Source organism: Ictalurus punctatus, chromosome 1 (assembly GCF_001660625.3).
Source record: "Ictalurus punctatus breed USDA103 chromosome 1, Coco_2.0, whole genome shotgun sequence".
Taxonomy (NCBI): Eukaryota; Metazoa; Chordata; class Actinopteri; order Siluriformes; family Ictaluridae; genus Ictalurus; species Ictalurus punctatus.
In genome coordinates this window covers 26,402,521-26,420,797 of record NC_030416.2, presented here as the reverse complement: position 1 = coordinate 26,420,797, position 18,277 = coordinate 26,402,521, and the positions used below count along the sequence as shown (strand labels likewise).

The 18,277-nt window shown below is 39.0% G+C and overlaps 1 protein-coding gene across 4 annotated transcripts; it reads right to left on the bottom strand.

Moving 5' to 3' along the window:
• Positions 1 to 1,115: 1,115 nt before the first annotated feature.
• On the bottom strand, positions 1,116 to 17,877 carry pogzb (pogo transposable element derived with ZNF domain b). 4 transcript variants are annotated; one of them, XM_047157896.2, is made up of 20 exons: positions 17,735 to 17,877; positions 16,792 to 16,898; positions 16,469 to 16,564; positions 16,205 to 16,374; positions 15,950 to 16,067; positions 15,482 to 15,736; positions 14,936 to 15,121; positions 13,283 to 13,368; positions 12,919 to 13,184; positions 12,581 to 12,726; positions 10,859 to 10,959; positions 10,609 to 10,755; positions 9,999 to 10,133; positions 9,631 to 9,836; positions 7,105 to 7,245; positions 6,840 to 6,893; positions 6,638 to 6,750; positions 3,945 to 5,384; positions 3,604 to 3,637; positions 1,116 to 3,198 (listed from the first exon to the last, which is right to left on the bottom strand). In XM_047157896.2, the coding sequence occupies exons 2-20, from the start codon at positions 16,892 to 16,894 to the stop codon at positions 1,401 to 1,403; spliced, it is 5,595 nt and encodes a 1,864-aa protein (XP_047013852.2). In that variant the 5' UTR covers positions 16,895 to 16,898; positions 17,735 to 17,877; the 3' UTR covers positions 1,116 to 1,400. The 4 variants fall into 4 exon arrangements, with proteins under 4 accessions (XP_047013852.2, XP_047013854.2, XP_047013858.2 ...); XM_047157898.2 differs by having other exon boundaries at positions 15,950 to 16,058; XM_047157902.2 differs by lacking the exon at positions 3,945 to 5,384 and having other exon boundaries at positions 17,735 to 17,872.
• Positions 17,878 to 18,277: the final 400 nt, after the last annotated feature.

Below are 18,277 nucleotides of genomic sequence, written 5' to 3'. Positions count from 1 at the left end.
TGTCCCCGTGATTTGGACACAACTTGGCCAAAAGTATGTGGACACCTGACCATCACAGCCATATGTGGACCTTCACCAAACTTGCCACAAATTTGGAAGCACAAAATTGTCTAGCATGTCTTTATATGTTGTAGCATTAAGATTTCCCTTCCCTGGACTAAGAGGCCTAGCCCATAGCTCTTCCAGCATTATAATGCCTTAGTGCACAAAGCTTGATTCATAAAGACATGGTTTGCCAGATTAGGTCTGGAAGAACTTGAGTGGCCTGCACAGAGCCCTGACCTCAACCTCAATGAACACCTTTGGGATGAACTGTAAGACCAAGGGGGCAATTTAATGTAGCCCATGCACCTACTGGCATGTTTTTTGGGAGGAGGAATGAAACTGGACAACCTAGAGGAAATCCAGATGGATGTAGGAAGATCATGCACTCCACACAGGCAGTAGTCTAACCCAACCTCAGGACCCTGGAGATGTGAAGCAGCAATACTATCTGCTGTACCACCATGCTGGCCTAAATGTGGTTTTCTTCAGACATCAGATGTAGTAATGGCATGTGTAGTATATGATGAATTGCTAAGATACTGTGGAAATTGTTTGCAATTAGGAAATTGAATTCTACTTAATTGATATATTGGGCTACACAGGCCCAGAGAAAGACACCAAACAAACATTTATATAAATTATAGACACAAAACCACAAAATGAACACACAAAACCTACAAATCTAAAAAATATCCCACATTTTTCACACTATCTGACAGCCTTCTTGAATAAGGTATGATCATCTTTGAATTACTTGTCCAAAAAATCCTAAACTGCTGAAAATAAACATAAGCAAGTTTGAACTTTTGAACATGATATAATTTGCAGAATGCTAATTGGACCGCCATTTATGTTTAACAATGATAATATATTTGGGTGTCATGTCCAGGTTTATTTCTGAATAAATATAAGCAAGGATAAAGCAACGAGTTCCGAAATAGAATTTAAACGTTTTGAAAAAACGTTTTAAAAGAAATGAATTTCCAATTTCTTCAGATTTGTAAAGTACACCATTTCAAGATACATCCAGCTCTCATTATAGTAACATCATTAGCACTGAGACATAAGGGTGAAGACATCCATGTTTACTTGGGTGGATGAACCAAAACATTTATGTACAAGAGATCCACGTCCAAAAGCATGAATGAAAAATAGTTACAATCTGGGAGAAAGTACAAATAGTTAAAAAAAAAAAAAAAGTCATCACCTATCATCAACTTCAGTCTTATGCAATAAAATTAGGTTTGAGGTTTTTAAGACACAATGTCACCTCAGGATAATGACTTATTAGTCATGATTAGACATTAAATATATACTTTCTATATTCACACACAATTTAAAATTTCTGTGTCAAATCAGCAATTGGATCCAGCATCCATCTTTGTTGTATCAAGGTCCTGATAGGGTTCTGGAAGCTCCTCTTTCTCAATAACATGGAGTACAGCTTGTGACTCTGAAGAGTTATCTGGAAGAAGGGGAGAACACCTCTCTGAAGTCTCACTTGACACCTCTAATCCTTCATTCATCGTTGCCAGTGCTTGTTGTTCAGTGTCAATTCTCTCGATCTCTGTTCTGCCGTCCTCTTCTGTTTTATCAAGTATTTCTCGCTCTGCCTGTTCAACACTGCTTTTATTTTCACTGCTTACATTTTCTTTTCTCTCCAGGACACCTGTGACTTGTTTCTCCATGGTCTCTTCCTTTGACTGTGACTCAGAATCTATCGCCTCAGGCCCAAGCATGGCTTCCGTCAACGTATTCAGAAGTTTCAAGTGAGCATCATTTTCCTTTTTACATTCTTCTTCATGTTCTGTGATCAGTCTGGAGAAGCAGAATGAGTGCTGAATCATTTGAGACCTGCCAGAACAACAAGCCAAGGCCTCCTCTAACCAAGACACAAGAAGCCGAACCAGGTCTTCAGGCTTCACCTCAGTTGTTCTATTTTGGGTTACCAAATGAGACCACCGACACAGCAAGAACCTTTTCAGCACAGGGCATACACACATTTCTAAAGGCTGTCGCTGGCTGCTGCACCCAGATGGAATAACCATAGGTAAGGTCTGGGTTCCACTTAAGGTGGCTAGAAAGTCTTCTGTCATGTGGCTATGATGGCCATCAATAACTAGCATGGCCTTTTTCCCATTCTGAGAGTTTAAATACTGCTGCCAAACATTAGCAGTCCAGATCTCTAGTTCTTCTTTTTCTGAAAAACCTTCCACTCTTGCTTCAAGTTGAACTAAATCTGACAGCCCTTTGCTAAAACTATCTAAAGGGGTGCCTTTAATAAACAGCATTGTGGGCAACATTGTACCATTTGCCAGAACTGACAGGTAAATGTTCATCCATGGTTTCCCAGTGCCCTCTAATCGGAATGCAGAGTCTTTGGAAGTCCCTGTACTATCGACAAGTCGGTCAAAGTCAACAAAAACCGAAAGCTCATCCATAGCCCCAACAGCAGAAAGTGGAACACTGTGTGTTTTAATCTGTCTATGCACAAACACTGTGAAATCTTGGCAATTTTCCTCCATTCTGTGTGGTAGCTGATGACCAGGCATGCCAATATTGTGCAAGCCCAGCTTGTGCTGAAGCATAAAGGACACTGCCCACTCATATGAAATACGGAAGGAACTGCTTTCATTAGTTTGACTGTGGATCTCAGAAGCTTTTTGAAACAAGTTCTCCTCTCTGATAGGATGCTGCTGCTCCCGCTGGACTAATACCCACTCCACCAAAAGCTCCACAGCTTCTCCACTACTACTGCCTAGATCCTCACAGTCTAGTCCTTTCTGTTTGTCTTGAAGCCAAGTCCTAATGAGCTGAGGTTCTGTGTCCATATCCTTGGCTGCTTTCTGGATTCCAGAGCACAGCGCGAACAGTAGAATTCGGAGCTGACGCACAGACAGCATGTCCTTGGTTTCTCTTATAGGCTTTGGAGAATTAGGCTTTGCTGCAGACTCCTTGCCTTTGTACTCATCTCCACTCATCTCAGGGGGCTCTTGCTGACTACTATCATCTGTCTCAAAGTCTGAATCTGATGACCCCAGAGGGGCCAATTCCTGATCAATGTCTTCATTCATCCCTGAGGAATCCCCCATTGCCAGGCCATGGGGAAACTGTCTATGAGTAGTGGTGTCCTGGACAGGCGGAGTATGTTCCCTGAAAGAAGATTACAAGTGTTACTGTACTTTCTGGAACCAAGGTCTACAGAGCACTGGACTAAAAGACATTGGTATGTTTAGAATGGTTCACCGTCCAAATAATATCTGGCTGGCAGTGTTTCTGTGAAGGTCCCTTTCCATTTATGCACAGGCACTGACAAATTGTGTATAGCAACAAGTGGGTTACAATATGTAATTGTATACCTACAAAGTGCATCTATATAGTAGGTGTATCAATAAACTGACAACTCATTGTGCAGAGCTCTGTTGTACAAACTAATTTGAAATTGTGTCTGAAGTTTACTTGATTAGGTTTGTACTTGAGCCACCAAGCTAATGTAGCCAACAAGCAACGGAAGTCTAACACAATAAAATTCCCTCTATACAAATAACGAAGACATACCTTTTAGGCTCCACAAAGCCAATTTTAGGATTACCTGTAGAGAAAATAGAAATAAGTAAGATCTTTCATACCAATGAATATCATCTAGAAAATGTTAGTACTCTAAACCTTTGTAACTTATATTTTCATGCTCAGGCTTTATGCCTTATAACCTTTGAAATCTGCAGAGAAACCATGGTAGTCCCAGAAGCATCAGGTATGCTTGACCTGGCATGCAGTGCAGCCATGCACACTCATGATGATGCTTCTTTAGGGCACAATACTTACATCATCTTGGCCTAAAACTAATTATGCTAAACAATGTCTGACCCCCTCAGAAGTCTTAGAAGCTTCTGTCCTACCCTCACGCCTCCTCTGATGCAGCTGGTCACTGTTCATTTCCTTCTGAAGAGCTTGTCTTTCAGCACACTTGGCCAGCTGATATCCCAAGCGTTTTCTGTAGTTAGCCTGAGAGAAGTGGCCTCCCTGAAGCCATCCGGGCGGGTTGCCTTTCCGAGTCTCTCGTAGTACAATAAAGGAGTTAATGATACTCAAGTTGACAAGGAACCAGAAAAGACGTCGCCAGTTTGTGTCTAGGACCAATCCTCCTAGCTGGTTGCAGGCCAGGAGCTGACTGCAGATGTCCACACCACGCATGTTATCTTGCAGCAGCTTAAAAGCCAGTGGTCTTGAAATGGTGGAAAGTTCCCCAGCCTTACTTGTGGACCTCCTCCACACTTTGTCTGGCTGGCCAGCCACAGCATTTGTAGAAATGCACACCATCTCTTTTGCATCCTTCCATCTGGTAACCAACACAGGGGGGTGCTCAAATTGAACATAATCCCCAGTGTTCTGCAATGCAGGCTGATCCCAGAAGTCACTAGGGAGGACTGTGCCATATGTGGGGCTGGAGCTGGAACAGTATATGTTCTTTATGTGTAACTCCTTCATTATGGGAATACTTGTTAGCAGACTTGACATGAATATCTGATGATGTCTACCTTCAAGGCCCTTTACAAGATATGGTACAACCAAACTCCCCAAGTCTCTGTTCTTTTTCTGTTTTGTCAGGATTAACAATTTATGACAATACCCTGACTTTGAATCACATAATAGCCATATTCGTGGTTGAGAGTTTCTACACTTCTCCCCATCAGCCGCATTATCATGGGACCTCAGTAACGTTCGATCAATAGTCAAACATTTGTTTGGCTTGTAAGCTTTGCGCATGCTAGTCTCCAGGATTTTCAACATGGGCTGGAAGAAAGACAGCTTGTCCACATTGTGGTGGTCCTCCTTTGAAAGCATGCTGTTCATCCGAATATGCAAGCTGATCTGCTTGAAGCGTGCTGCAGACATGGTCCTGTAGAATGTGGAGCAGCTATGATAATGCTCCCAGGACCAATACATCGCTGGCTCTGGAAGAACTTGCAGACCCATCAGAATGGACAGACCTATGAAGCCTTTGACCTCTTCACTGGTAAGAGATTGCCAAGTGGGATCCCCTCTGCCTACATAGCGCTGATACTCAGCATACGCATTGGTCTCCTTAGCAATCTGCTCTATGAGGCTGTCAGGGAATAGTAGCTGGAAGTACTCAAGGACATCACTGCTTTTAGCCATTGAATGCTGTGGCCCACTGCTGTCTGTGAACTCTGGCACAGATCCTCCATCACTTGGAACGCTCCAGTTCTTCATGGACAACCAGTCAGGCTTTTCCTCAACATCATTAGCTCCTTCCACTTCCTCCTCCTCCTCCTCCTCCTCCACCTGGCAGAACTCAATATCAGTCTCCAGACACTCTGTAGGGGAGGGGAGGGATCATAGGAACACACAGTTAGTCTTCTTTTGGGAGCCTTATGACCACTACTACTCCACTTTACAACACTATGTTTAATGCTAAAGTGGTTCCCATGTGCCAGTTAGCTTTTTTGTTTTTTTGAAAGAGTAAGGAGTTCAAAAGCAGTTGATAGTTCCTCGTTGTCCTTTTTTAAAAAAAGGAATTAGTTCCAGTTAAAGTATTTTAGTAACCCTTGTGGCTGTCTTCATTCTGATGGATGAATTGTATAAGAAATGTTTTACATTAATTTTAATATAGGATTATATTACTATATAATGACACTTTTACACTATCATGCAGAAAGAAGACAGTTAGTCATGCCAAGGTATAACATGGATAAACAAACAAATTTTCATAAGACAGGCCCAGACTGAGCCTGAATGACAACATATTTGAGCCAATTTGTTGACTATGACATTAACAGTCTTTGCTTGCAGAACGGCTCGGCAGGGATAAAGCACGATAGTGGAAAAACATCAGTAAGAAATACTACAATTAAGCTACACCTAATATTTACATAAAGTTGTAAAATGCATGCAGAGTACCCTGGAAAACCAAATAGTCATTCCAACAAACAGTGCAGTTTGTAAATGGACAATGCCATTGTTCTATATACCAGGATATGAAAAGAAGCACAGTCTGTGGTGTTTGTGCATAATATCAGTTGTAATTTTAAAAGTATTTACATTTATAATTAGTGAACCATACAGAAAAGCAGTATTTTTACATGGAGTGCATGTTATCCCATTACTTCACTGACTGCATTATGAAAAGAATGAAAAGTCATCAACGTGCCAGAGAACTGATGACAGAAAAGCAGACAATCATAAAATGAAAAACAGAAAATCAGCACTGTAGCTAAATCTGGTGCATTATTAACGGATTAGATAAAGACTTTATTAGATGGACCCAATAAGGACAGTGGATGTAAACTGAAAAGAATTGGCCAACGAGTCCTAAACATAAAATTGTTTAATTGTACTGCCTGTTTAATTAATGGCTGCCTGAAATGAGAAAATATGTTTTAAAAAGTTTGAGTCCTGTATGGTTCACAGAGTATTTACATAAATGTGTTTGAGGTGACATTTTACATTTATCTCACAGTGATTGTTTTACTTAAAATCTGCTGAAGCTAATTCTCCCCAAAACTGCATCAATATTCAGTTTCTTAGAGAATGCACTGTACTTGTTAGCAATGCCTGAAATCATACTCACGTTTTAGAGTGAACACACACCGAGAGTGATCTGGGAACTGGGCCAAGTGTTTGGCCATCAGGTCTCCCTGAGTGGTCTTGTAGTTACACCACACACACGTTAGCTTTAACCAACTGCAAAATAAGTCAACTTTTAGCAAAAGAATAACCCTTCGGTGCTCAGTTTTCTACTAAAGAGATGACCAATGAATGTAAGGCATTACCTCAAAGATCCCCTTTTAGAACGAGCTTTTTGAGTTCTGCTTGAAACGTGATTGCTGGAATAAAGTTGAAACAAAACTCCAGTTACCAGAGGAATATCCTGGGTAAAAATCCTCAGGTTATTTATGAACAACATCACATTAAACTAAATAGTAAATAGTAAAACAGACACAAATGCGTGATTTACTGTACATTACAGTGGCACATCTACTAATCGGTACTTTCCTGATATTTAATAACACACATAAGACAGCTATACTGACTCACTTGATCATGTGGTTGGCGTATGCACGAGAGCAGCATGTGCTGTATGTGCACAATGAGCAGTGGACATATGTAGGATAGTGATTGGCAAAATCTGGGATGTCAAAGGTACACTCCACACACCTTTGTCTCCCTAACAGTGCTCTGAAGAAAAACAAAAAAACAAAAGACAGATTATCAATGAGTACCCATTCGCACGCACTCTCTCTCTCTCACTTACACACACTCACTTTTTACACTGGAAAAAAGGGTACTAAACCATAACACTTCTCGTCACCAGAGTTTTCCGTACCACTGATATATAGACTTTTTCACATGGGAAACCTATGAAGGAAAAATTCAGGCTGAGCGATTTCCATATTAATCGGTCTAATTAACATGCAATCTTCAATAGTGTTCAAAATGTCACCTCTGGTTTTCTCATTAGAGATAAATTCATTATTTCATACATTTAAAATCTATATGCTAAATTGATACATTTCTGTAAAGCTGCTTTGGGACAATGCCCATCATTAAAAGTGCTATACAAATACAACTGAATTGAATTGAAAATGTATTTTGTAATGACTTCTGAGTTGACAATTGGTTTAGAGTTCAATCACTGAAGTTTCAGGGTGGATTCTCCTTTAAAGTATAATTTTAACTGAGTTTTAAAGGTGCACTATACTACACTTTTAAGTGCAAGATATACTAATGGATCAAAAAGACATACCCTTCAGGGTGCCACCTGAACCACCTCTGTGACAAGCAATGGTACGGTTTTAATACCTTTTTCCTGAATGTGCTTGGACAGATCAAAGAATGAAGAATGATGTTTCAACATGAACTGTTTGTCAACAGTATGGATATCCTCAATGTCAAGTTTTTTGTAGTGCTTTATAACTAATGAAAGAAGATAATATATTGTCAAACTTATCTATTTACAGTAAATTCCAACAGCAATCAATGCTACATACATTGTTGAGAACACCACAGCAGACAGTTTAAAATTGTCAAGATTTAAGGGTATGAAGAAACAAAAAGGATCCGTGAGAAACATACACACTTGCTAGGCACTTATTGTCATTCAATTATCATTACCTGCTGTTCATAGACTGTTCGCTACATAATTGCAACAATTTTGGAATGATTTCACTTCATTCATGTTTTAAAAGCTATTTCTATCTCGCTATTCAGTACTTTCTATTGAAAGTTTCCTGTAACAGGCAATCATGGGCAGAGAAAAATTAAGTTAGGTTGCTGGTGTTGAAGTAATTTCACCTATGATTTTTTGAGCACTTCACACTACTGATGTATATTTTAAGTAGTACTGACCACAATGTTTTGTTCCAGTCATTAGAGGGAAATCTGGTGGTCAGGGATACAGTAAGATTTGTTAATTGTCCTGATGTGTTCTGAACATTATTTACAAATAAACCAGTCTCCATTTGACCTACCCATACGTTTAAGTTTGTTTTTGAGAGTGACTAATTAGATTGGATTGCTTGCTTTAAACTTGAATTCTATTTCAACATGATTTGGGTTTCTACAGCCTTGCTTCTTTAACGAATATACACTAAACAATTAAACTTAATTAAAAAATTTTTTATTGCATGTTAGATCATCCAGCAATATCACAACTACAAAAAAAGTAAAATGTATATATGCAAGCAAAATGATATTTCTGAATACTGGAGAGATATCCTTCACTGCCTTTGCCTCTAGACTTTTTAAGTCTCCTGCTGTTTGGATTTTTCCAGTATCCCATATTTCCTTCATTTCTGAATTTTGGATTTTATTATTGACAATTGTATCCCTTAAAACACTTATCTGACTTTAACCATCTCCAGCTCTGACTCTTGACTACTCAAAGCAAACTTAGTTTGAGCCATTTTAACTTTCCCTGCCTTAAATAAGACAAGAGGTGACTTAAAATCTTTAGAGATTTCAGTGAGGCACATACGAGCAAAGGAACACGGTGAAGTTGGTTTTAAGTAGGAAAAAACACTATTAAATTAATACCGAATTATGTTCTGTAAGCACTATATACATCTTTCATTTTTGCAATATATGCATTCAACTGTACATTTCACGCTTTATTTAGCCATCTATTCAAATTGTCATATCAAAATATCACTTGGTGCCTCTTTTTATGTCATGTTACATAATTTAATGTCAAACACACTCAAAAGAGAAACTTGGGTATAGTTGCCAGCCTGTTCGGATTGTAGATGTGACTCCCTAAAGCAATTAACTGTGCTGCTTTTTAGACTACAGCTCCTTCTAGTGGATAAGAACTAATTTCATTTAATTTACGTCATTTTGGCAGACACCCTTATCCACAGTGACTTACATTTATCTCATTTATACATCTGAGCAGTTGAGGGGTTAAGGGCCTTGCTCAAGGGCCCAACAGTGGCAGCTTGCGGTGCCTGGGTTTGAACTCACAACCTTTCAATAAGTAGCCCAACATAACCACTGAGCTACCACTGCCCAACTCAAGAGTACAGCTGAGAGTTGGTCATTAAATACAGAAACATATGAACTCACCTATATTCCTGGAACTTGGTCAGGAAGCCATACATTTTGGTGATCTGCTTTTTAGGAGGTCCACTGCTTTGTGGTACCAGCAGCTTCTGCTCAGTAATGGCTTGACCAAGCTGAGCAGAGCTTATATTCCTCTCAGAGTCTTTACTTGTTTTAGGACCTGTTAGACCTGTAGTTTTTTTGTGCCCTGCATATGCTCTAATGGTCACCTGGACAGATAGTCAAGAGGGACAATTGAAATAAATCAAACATAAACAGCACTAGCCAGAATACCATCATAATTGTAAATCTGATAACATTTGGAAAATGGTCCTATGAAAAGATGCTACTGAAACTTTAGTGTTCGGATACATTTGGGTATTAACACGTACTTTAGTCCCAGCCTGGACCCCTTCCAGTGGAGCTGGTTTGCGGAAGGTCTTGTGGTGATTGACTTTATGGTCAACCTTCTCTTTTGTGAAGAGAAACTGAAGTCTGCATTTGTTACAATGATAAACCGATGATCTCTGCAAGCAAAAATAATTTTGCAAAGGATTTACAAGCCTAATTCCAAAAAAGTTGGGACATGGTGTAAAAAGTATATAAAACCAGAATACAATGATTTGCAAATCTCATAAACTCATATGTTACTCACAACAGAACATAGAAAACATCAAATGTTTAAACTGAGGAAACGTACCATTTAAAGAAAAGAAAAAAAAGGTAATTTTGAATTTGATGGCCACAACACGTCTCAAAAAAGTTGGGACGGGGCAACAAAGGCTGGAAAAGTAATGTTTACCTGTTTTCTATGTTCTACTGTGAATAACATGGATTTGCAAATCATTGCATTATGTTTTTATTTATATTTATTTACACAGCATCCCAATTTTTTTTGGAACTGGGGTTGTATACTTTTATAAGGAAAAATATATAAACAATGTGTAAAATCTTTGTTTGGAAACTACAGTTTAATTATAAAGAAGACACACCCATATTTACCTTATGGCGGGCAAAGTGCTGCTGGTATGTACCAGAGTTCTTGAAGACCTTCAGACAGTAAATGCAGAGCAGGTAGCGGGTGTCCTCGTGCCATGTGCAGAAGTGATTGTGCACGTCAGAGTAGAATGAAGAGCGGTACTGGCACAACTGAAAATATATATAAAAAAAAAAAACACAGCTCGGTTAACTAGATAAAAACACCGAATAAACAAGAAGAAAAAAGGAAATTGCTTCATGAAATGTAGATTACCTGACAGACATATGGCATTTCTCCAGGTTTGTGAGTGTTCTTCATGTGCTGCAGGAAAACAGGCTCACTCTCAAAGGCCCACTCACAAATTTTACACCTTGCTGCACAAAAAGTGAACCAATCATGAATAATAATAATAATAATAATAATAATAATAATAATAATAATAAAAACCCAACAACATAGAACACAACTGATTACCGTTTAGTAAGGATGCATCAATCTGATATGGAGTGTTACTTTTTTTCTGTTATTGGTCAGTATTTCACTGGCTTTAAAATAAATATAATCAATATACATCAAGTTCTCGGATATAGGATTTATATATACAATGAATAGGTGTGATTTTGCTCATTAGGGATCTAAATTTAAATCTGTGATTGGATTACTGTAAAGCTGCTTTGTGGCAATGTTATTGTTAAAAGCACTGTACAAATAAAATCTAATTGAATGTTGACAGTCAAACAGAACACAGTGAACACACTGTCTTAAAGCGGCGTTTCTCAATGCTGTTCATGGATTACTACCACCCTGCGCACACTGTTGTTTTCCAGCTAATCAGCTGCTAATTAATAAGCCTGACTTAGAGGAAGTGTTTAAAGTGTCTTACTTCAAGGCCAAGATTGAGACACATTGTCTAATATAGGTCACTATCACACACGTGATGTTCTGCATTAACTTAAAAACAGATACTTAAAGAGAATATGTTCACGTACGGCGAGAATGTTGTTTGATAGACTTACGTCTATCATTACGTAGCTTACGTCATGTAGCTCAGTTAAGACCATTCTTTCCCACATTAAGTACACCCTGAGCTGCGATCTGAGTGCTTTCACAGTTACCCTTTCTAAACACTTTTCTTTGGTGGCAAAAGATATCAAATTATTATGTTTATAGCCAATGCTTTGATCTCAGTATCCTAGCGAAAATGAAGGAGGGGGAAGGAAAAAAAAATAAAAGAAAAAAAAAGAGGATTGGCTCATCCTCACTGGTTAGTCATATACAAGATGAACGAAAGAGAAACTATTGTTTAATAAGCAAAACAATACCCTGGAATTATGAAACATGTTAAACATGAAACAAGATATGAATTTACAGACTGCATATGAAAATTTTAAATTCAAGTCTTTGAAGTTTATAAAGTTTAATGTAAGTTCTAAAACTTGATTTGCATGTTTAAAGTTTATACTTCTAACTTTCCAAAAACTTTTTTAAAATATACTTAAAAATTATAAATTAAAATACTTTAAAAATGACTATTTTTACTTAAAGATTAAATAAAATTCTTTGCAAAACATGCATTTTAGGAATGAATAGGATAAGCAGAATAAGTAAGTGCAAACATTTCACACCTTGTCTTTCTGCAGGAGGAGCTTAAATCCTCTTTGAAAAATCTGAGCTACTGTTCAACATGTACCAGGCAAATGCTATTGTGTGATAAAAATCAAGTTCTGTATCTGAATTTTCATAGAATCTGTATTTCCTGACTGAAAAAGGTGTTTTATGCCAGTTTCTATAGTTTAATGACGTCTTTTACAGAGCAAACCACATTCAATTTTCTAACCTAGAAAGAAACAGATCTTGGATGGTAAAATACCATAAGATCTTGATGTACAGGAACGTGTCGATGTCCCAAGTGAACGGAAAAACTTCATCATGCTTGCAAAGCGTTTTACAAATAGTAACTGTATATGTATCTAGGTAGTAAGGCATCTCCCTTACTAGTTGACTCTAAAGTGCAGTGAACGCTCTCCACGTGACACTGAAGGCGAAATGGAGTTGGGAACTGGCGGAAACAGTGAGGGCAGGATGTGTGTTCTCCACTCTGCTGTTCTACATCTACGTGGAACTTCATGTGGTTCATGAGCCTGCAAAGAGAGAAGAGGTTTGAAGTTTCCACAGCTGACCAGACAGAGAAAACAGAAAAACCTATGAGCAACAGGCTGCCAGAAGTACTCTCCTGTTTTAAAGAGCATCATCATTATGCTTCATGATCTTCAGCCAAAAAAAATTAAGTAATTCAACCACTGCTAAAGTTAACATTACAATATATTTCAAACCTGATATTGTTCTTCTGCTTCTTGCCACAGGTGAAGCATCTGAATGATGAAGCCTCTTTTAAGTTGTCTGTGGGCACATATTCTCGATTTCCCTCATAGGTTCCATAATAGAAGTCATCCACCAACATGACAATCCTGGACTGATGTTCTCCTGGACTCATGATGCTTTCAGTCTTTATTTTCACAATGGGAGTACTCTGTTTTTCCTCGAAATGAGCAGGCACTTCACTTTTTACACTTGTATGAGTCATGTCTGGACAGCAGAACTATGAAACAGAAAAAAAAAAACCCAATGCATTATCAATCATCTCTTTAGATTTAAACAGAGTTTTTGTGTTGGGTGGTTATGTATTTGGGTACTTACACACGTATGTCCCCGGAGTGCCTCCACCATTTTGTACCGGGCTCCACATCGTGGACAAGGGTAAGAAAACGGTGACATAGAAGTAGCTAAAATAAGTAAGAACATGTTCAGGTAGTTTCTCATATTCTGTATTAATGTAGCAAATTAATAGTACCACAAGTCTCAAAATCTAAGGGTGTTTTTTGGATCTGCGATTTTTTCCGAAATGGGGAGTTAAACTTTTACAGTGTTGCATTTTCTCCTTGGCCCGGTTCACTTCAACATTTCAAAGCATACCAAATGTGTTTATGCAAGTCACATGTGAGTAAACTGTCCTCTCATTGGTCAGGGTGCACCTGCTTATTTTCTGGGGTTCTGCTCGAACCATCAAGGAGGATAAACAACAGCTCTGTGAGATTACTGTGTCTTTCATTTTAGCTGCAGTTATTACAATTGATGTAATTTATGTTCCTTGAGACGCTCATTAAATGTCTTGTAAACCTTGGTGTTTTTATGCCTTTTTGAAAGTTGTTCAGAAATATGTTCGCCAGACCAAATTTCAATGAAGCATTTTACCTCGTCTTTGGTCCAAGTTATGTTGTCAGCCGTTAGTAAAACAAACACACTTTTGACATAATGCATTTTCAATCATGCACTGCCATACAGGTTGGTTCGTTGGCCTGTTGGGTCGAATTGCTTTTCACCACAAACGAACTGCTTCTGAATTTCCTTGATTGTTTTGGAGGAGATTCATGTAAGTCTAAACAGTTTGGGGTGGCTGTGCCTGAGGTGGTAGAGCGGGTTGTCCACCAATTGTAAGGTTGGTGGGTCGATTCCCGGCCCACATGTCTCCACATTGAAGTGTCCTTGGGCAAGACACTGAACCCCAAGTTGCTCCCAAGCTAGCGCCTTGCATGGCAGCTCTGCAGCCATTGGTGTGCAAGTGTGTGTGTGAATGGGTGAACGAGAAGCAGTGTAAAGCGCTTTGTAGAACCGCTAAGGTTAAAAAAGCACTATATAAGTGCAGACCATTTACCATTTAAACAAACCGAACCAAGGGAGAAAATGCACCAGGTCCCAGAACAAACGCTTCAAACAAGCCAGGTGTGAAAACGCAGCATGTTTGTCTTTTGACTGGTGCTGATCATTTTCAGCAGTTGAAATTTCAGCGCATCTCTAATAAATACTTGTCTAATATTTGCCAAGTTGAACATACATTGACGAATTTTAGTTCACACTAAGTTCTACTCGAAACATTCTCCATTTACCTTGAGAACAAAGTGAGGGCTGTGCATCCTCCAAGTGAAAAAACAAGTTGAGATTGAGCACTGGCCAAAACATCACTAATGTGAGATGATGATGGAAAGAGGTGGGGCTTCCAAGGGTGACAGTTAATAGAGCTCAAAAGACCTACACAATTATCATTCGTCATTCCAAATTCATATGTAAATTGCACTTATAGCATATTTCTGAGTGATAATTCATACCAGCACACTCAGATGTTAAAATGTGAAACTCTTTTTCAGAATGTGTGAAGGTCGACGGGGCTGCAGACATAGCAACAAATACTCAAAACTAAAACCGTATTCAACTGAGTATTTTTAAATTGTTTGTTTTCTTTGTTTTATCTCAGACAAAAAAAAATTACAGATGAACAAGTAATCCACAGCATACCTTGCACAATGTTGCTCTGAGCTACAGGAGGAGCTGTCCTGACATCCTCAGAGCCAGAGCCATTAGCCTTCAGATTGCTCATGACAGCAAAGGTTTGAGGTTGACTCCCAGTAGGAATATTGACCGAGTTCACAATGTTCATCAGGTTCTGCATGTCCAAGTTGCTGCCTCTTGGTTTGACGGTCACTGCCAAAAACATGAAGTAAAGAAATCATATCAACACTGCACCCAGTATTTCACATATTGACCATCACAATGTGCCTGCATATAACAGTTAATACATATATTCAGTACTGAGTATTTGCAGTCCTTTGACCACTATTGGTTGCAATTAACATTCCCTCGAATTGATCAGTCTCAGCAAAAGCTAGCATCGGGTTATCACACAGGCCTGTGTGTGCAGATGTTTATAATAAATGTCCTCAAAACAGTATTAACTATAATAAAGAGTCATGCTATCAAATGATAACAATCTAAAATTCCTAAAATCCAAGATCATGCACATTCCCATATTTAGAAAAGTACTCAAACTTAAAGTTTGCTCACCAATTTTAGTCTGGGTGTTAATGGGCAGTGGCTTTGGTTGAGGAGAAGGCTGGGAGCTTGGGACAGACGTGACTCTGAGCTGGCTGGCTGGAGCCGTGTTTCGGATAGTGAGAGTGGCAGGAATCTGCATGGCAGTGAAGGAGCCCGGTGCCTGTCCCCGGTTCACTATTGGAGTTGTAGGCCTCATTTGAGCTTGTGGGGTAATTATTTGAGTTGTTCCCACTGCTGGCTTAAAAAGTCCAGGTGTTCCAGGTGCTGCAAAAATGAACAAAGTTGACGAAAATAATGAACAACCAAATAAAGAAAAAATACTACTACTATTACTACTACTACTACTACTAATAATAATAATAAAGACATGCATTTTAGACTCAATCAAGTATACTGGTCTTGTCCTCTGTTTACACTAAAGCAGTAGAGAGAAAAAAAATTATATTTTATTACTCAACTATTATATAACTGCCATACCTTGGACCAGAGTAATGGGCCGAACTGTTTGGCCTTGCTGGACATTTAACACAATGCTCAGTGGGCTTTGGCCTGACTGGATATTCTGGACAGGGATACCCTGGATACCCTGGATACCCTGTCAAAACAAAAAGATTGCAAAGCCATTACAAATCAAACATTTTACATGCCATTTAACTTATCAACAGTCAATGCTTCTACAGTCTTCTTATAAGTCGATGGGTGCCTAATTGTGAGTTCAGTACATGTCCGCACCTGTGTGGTCAGGTAGATGGGCTGGCTGCTACCAGCACCGGCACCTGGCGAGGTGACAGGCAGAATCACCTGAGACAAAGCCACAGGTGTCAATCCTCCAGAACTTTGGGTCAGGAACAACTGCTGCCCTGGTGTAGCTTTAGAGATGCATGCAGGTAAAGCTGTTGGCACTGGAAAAATAATGAAATAAGAAATCATCTTGGACATTGCAAGCTGACGTGACACTATAAAATCCATCTGGATGAACCTAAAAGAGAGACTTACATGGATTAGTGAGCAGTGGGACAGTAGTCACATTAGTGCTGACTGGTGAAATGCTGGAAACCACAACTGGTTTGGACACAGATGGAGTTACAGTTCCTGAGGGCATACAAAAATGTCAAAAAAGTACTTCAATGAACAATTAAAAAGATCAGACGACATCAACAACAAAAAAAAATCAACATGGACACATCATGACCTTTTACCAGAAAAACATTAGACTTTCAAAAGTAGTCAAAATGAAGTAAAGTGATTTTAATCATTTATCATCCCTATACAAGGAATAAATAATCATAAAATCCTGTATAAGAGAGCAGAGGCTTTACTTTCAGCAGTGCCAGGTGAATCATGTGCCTCATCCTGGTTCATCTGTTGCCATGGCTCCAGCTCCTCCTCCTCACACTCCATAAACAAATCCGCTTCCTCCATTTTACTGCAATGAATAAAGTAATGGTAATTGATGAATATTCATTTTCATGAATATATTATCGATTGCAATCTGGTCATGACACGTAGTGTGTTATTTAAACTGCATAATAATACGTTATTGGGGAATATTCAAACCAACAATTATCAACGTACAGTGCCAGTCCAAAACATGTTCCTAATTATAATAAATAATATAATAAGACTCAGCTGCTATATATATATATATATATATGAGGCCTGGAACAGTACTCATTTATGTAAATCTACTTTGCCAGGTAAGTCTGCTGGCTTCCATTGAGCTAGGGTTATAACTGCAAAACATAGACTATTTGAACATTTAGTTTACTATTTTCTTTCACATCTTGACAGCATGCATTGAACAGCAAATACATTCATCAGATACAGAAGATCATGCAGCTCTCTGTGCATCTACCAAAGACTAATAAAATCCATGGGAAATTCTGAAACGGCACACAGACTGAAAAGGGGCGGAGAAAAAAGTAGTTCCTGTACTGTGTCACAAACGCATAACACACGCTGTTAGAATGGATTTAAAAACACAACAGCGTGACTTTTATGGATACAACATAATGTGAAATACATGGCGACTGTAACTGTTTTCCCACAAGCAAGTCAGAACAGTTTTGTGACGTTTCCTGAAATTGCACGACCTCAATTGATTCGCGCGACGGAATAGAGCCAGCGGCCACTTTACACCACTGTAACCCTCCGCACTTTGTTCAATGCGCAGACTGGTAAACTGCGAATTCATAACGCGCACGCGCCATCATCCTGTATTTACAAAGAATGGGTCTGGAGCGCATCACGGATAATACTCACCCTTAAAAGCGTATCTACGAACCGACCTCTTTATGATAAACAAGCTAAAATACAAGCATGGCCGGCACGTCACCGACAAGACATCGTGATGATTTTCCGTTTTCAGGAACACCAACCGACGGTGGCGTCTCTGCATACGTCACATCCTGCTTCAAGGCGACATGCTGATTGGCTGCGCGCTCTCACAGAAAAGTACATTAGTTTGGGAACAATGAAGGCTTACACGGAAAAAAACAGAACACCAATGTCGAAGTGTAATACAAATATCGTAGATTTGTATGTATATTTCTCCTGATAGAGTCACACGAGTCTGTGGACTACCATCACACCTCCACAGATAAATAATGTGATGTTTTATGTAGTTTTTTACGTGTTATGCCAATCAGTGAGCTCATCAGTACATGAGAATTAGTGATGGTCGTGAACGAGTCGGCTCTATGAGTCGGCTCCTTTAAGTGAACGATGGGAGCCGACTCCCGTCTGAGAGCCGATTTAGTTTATTTATTTATTTGTTTTTGTTTGTTTTGGTTTTTCTTGTAAATT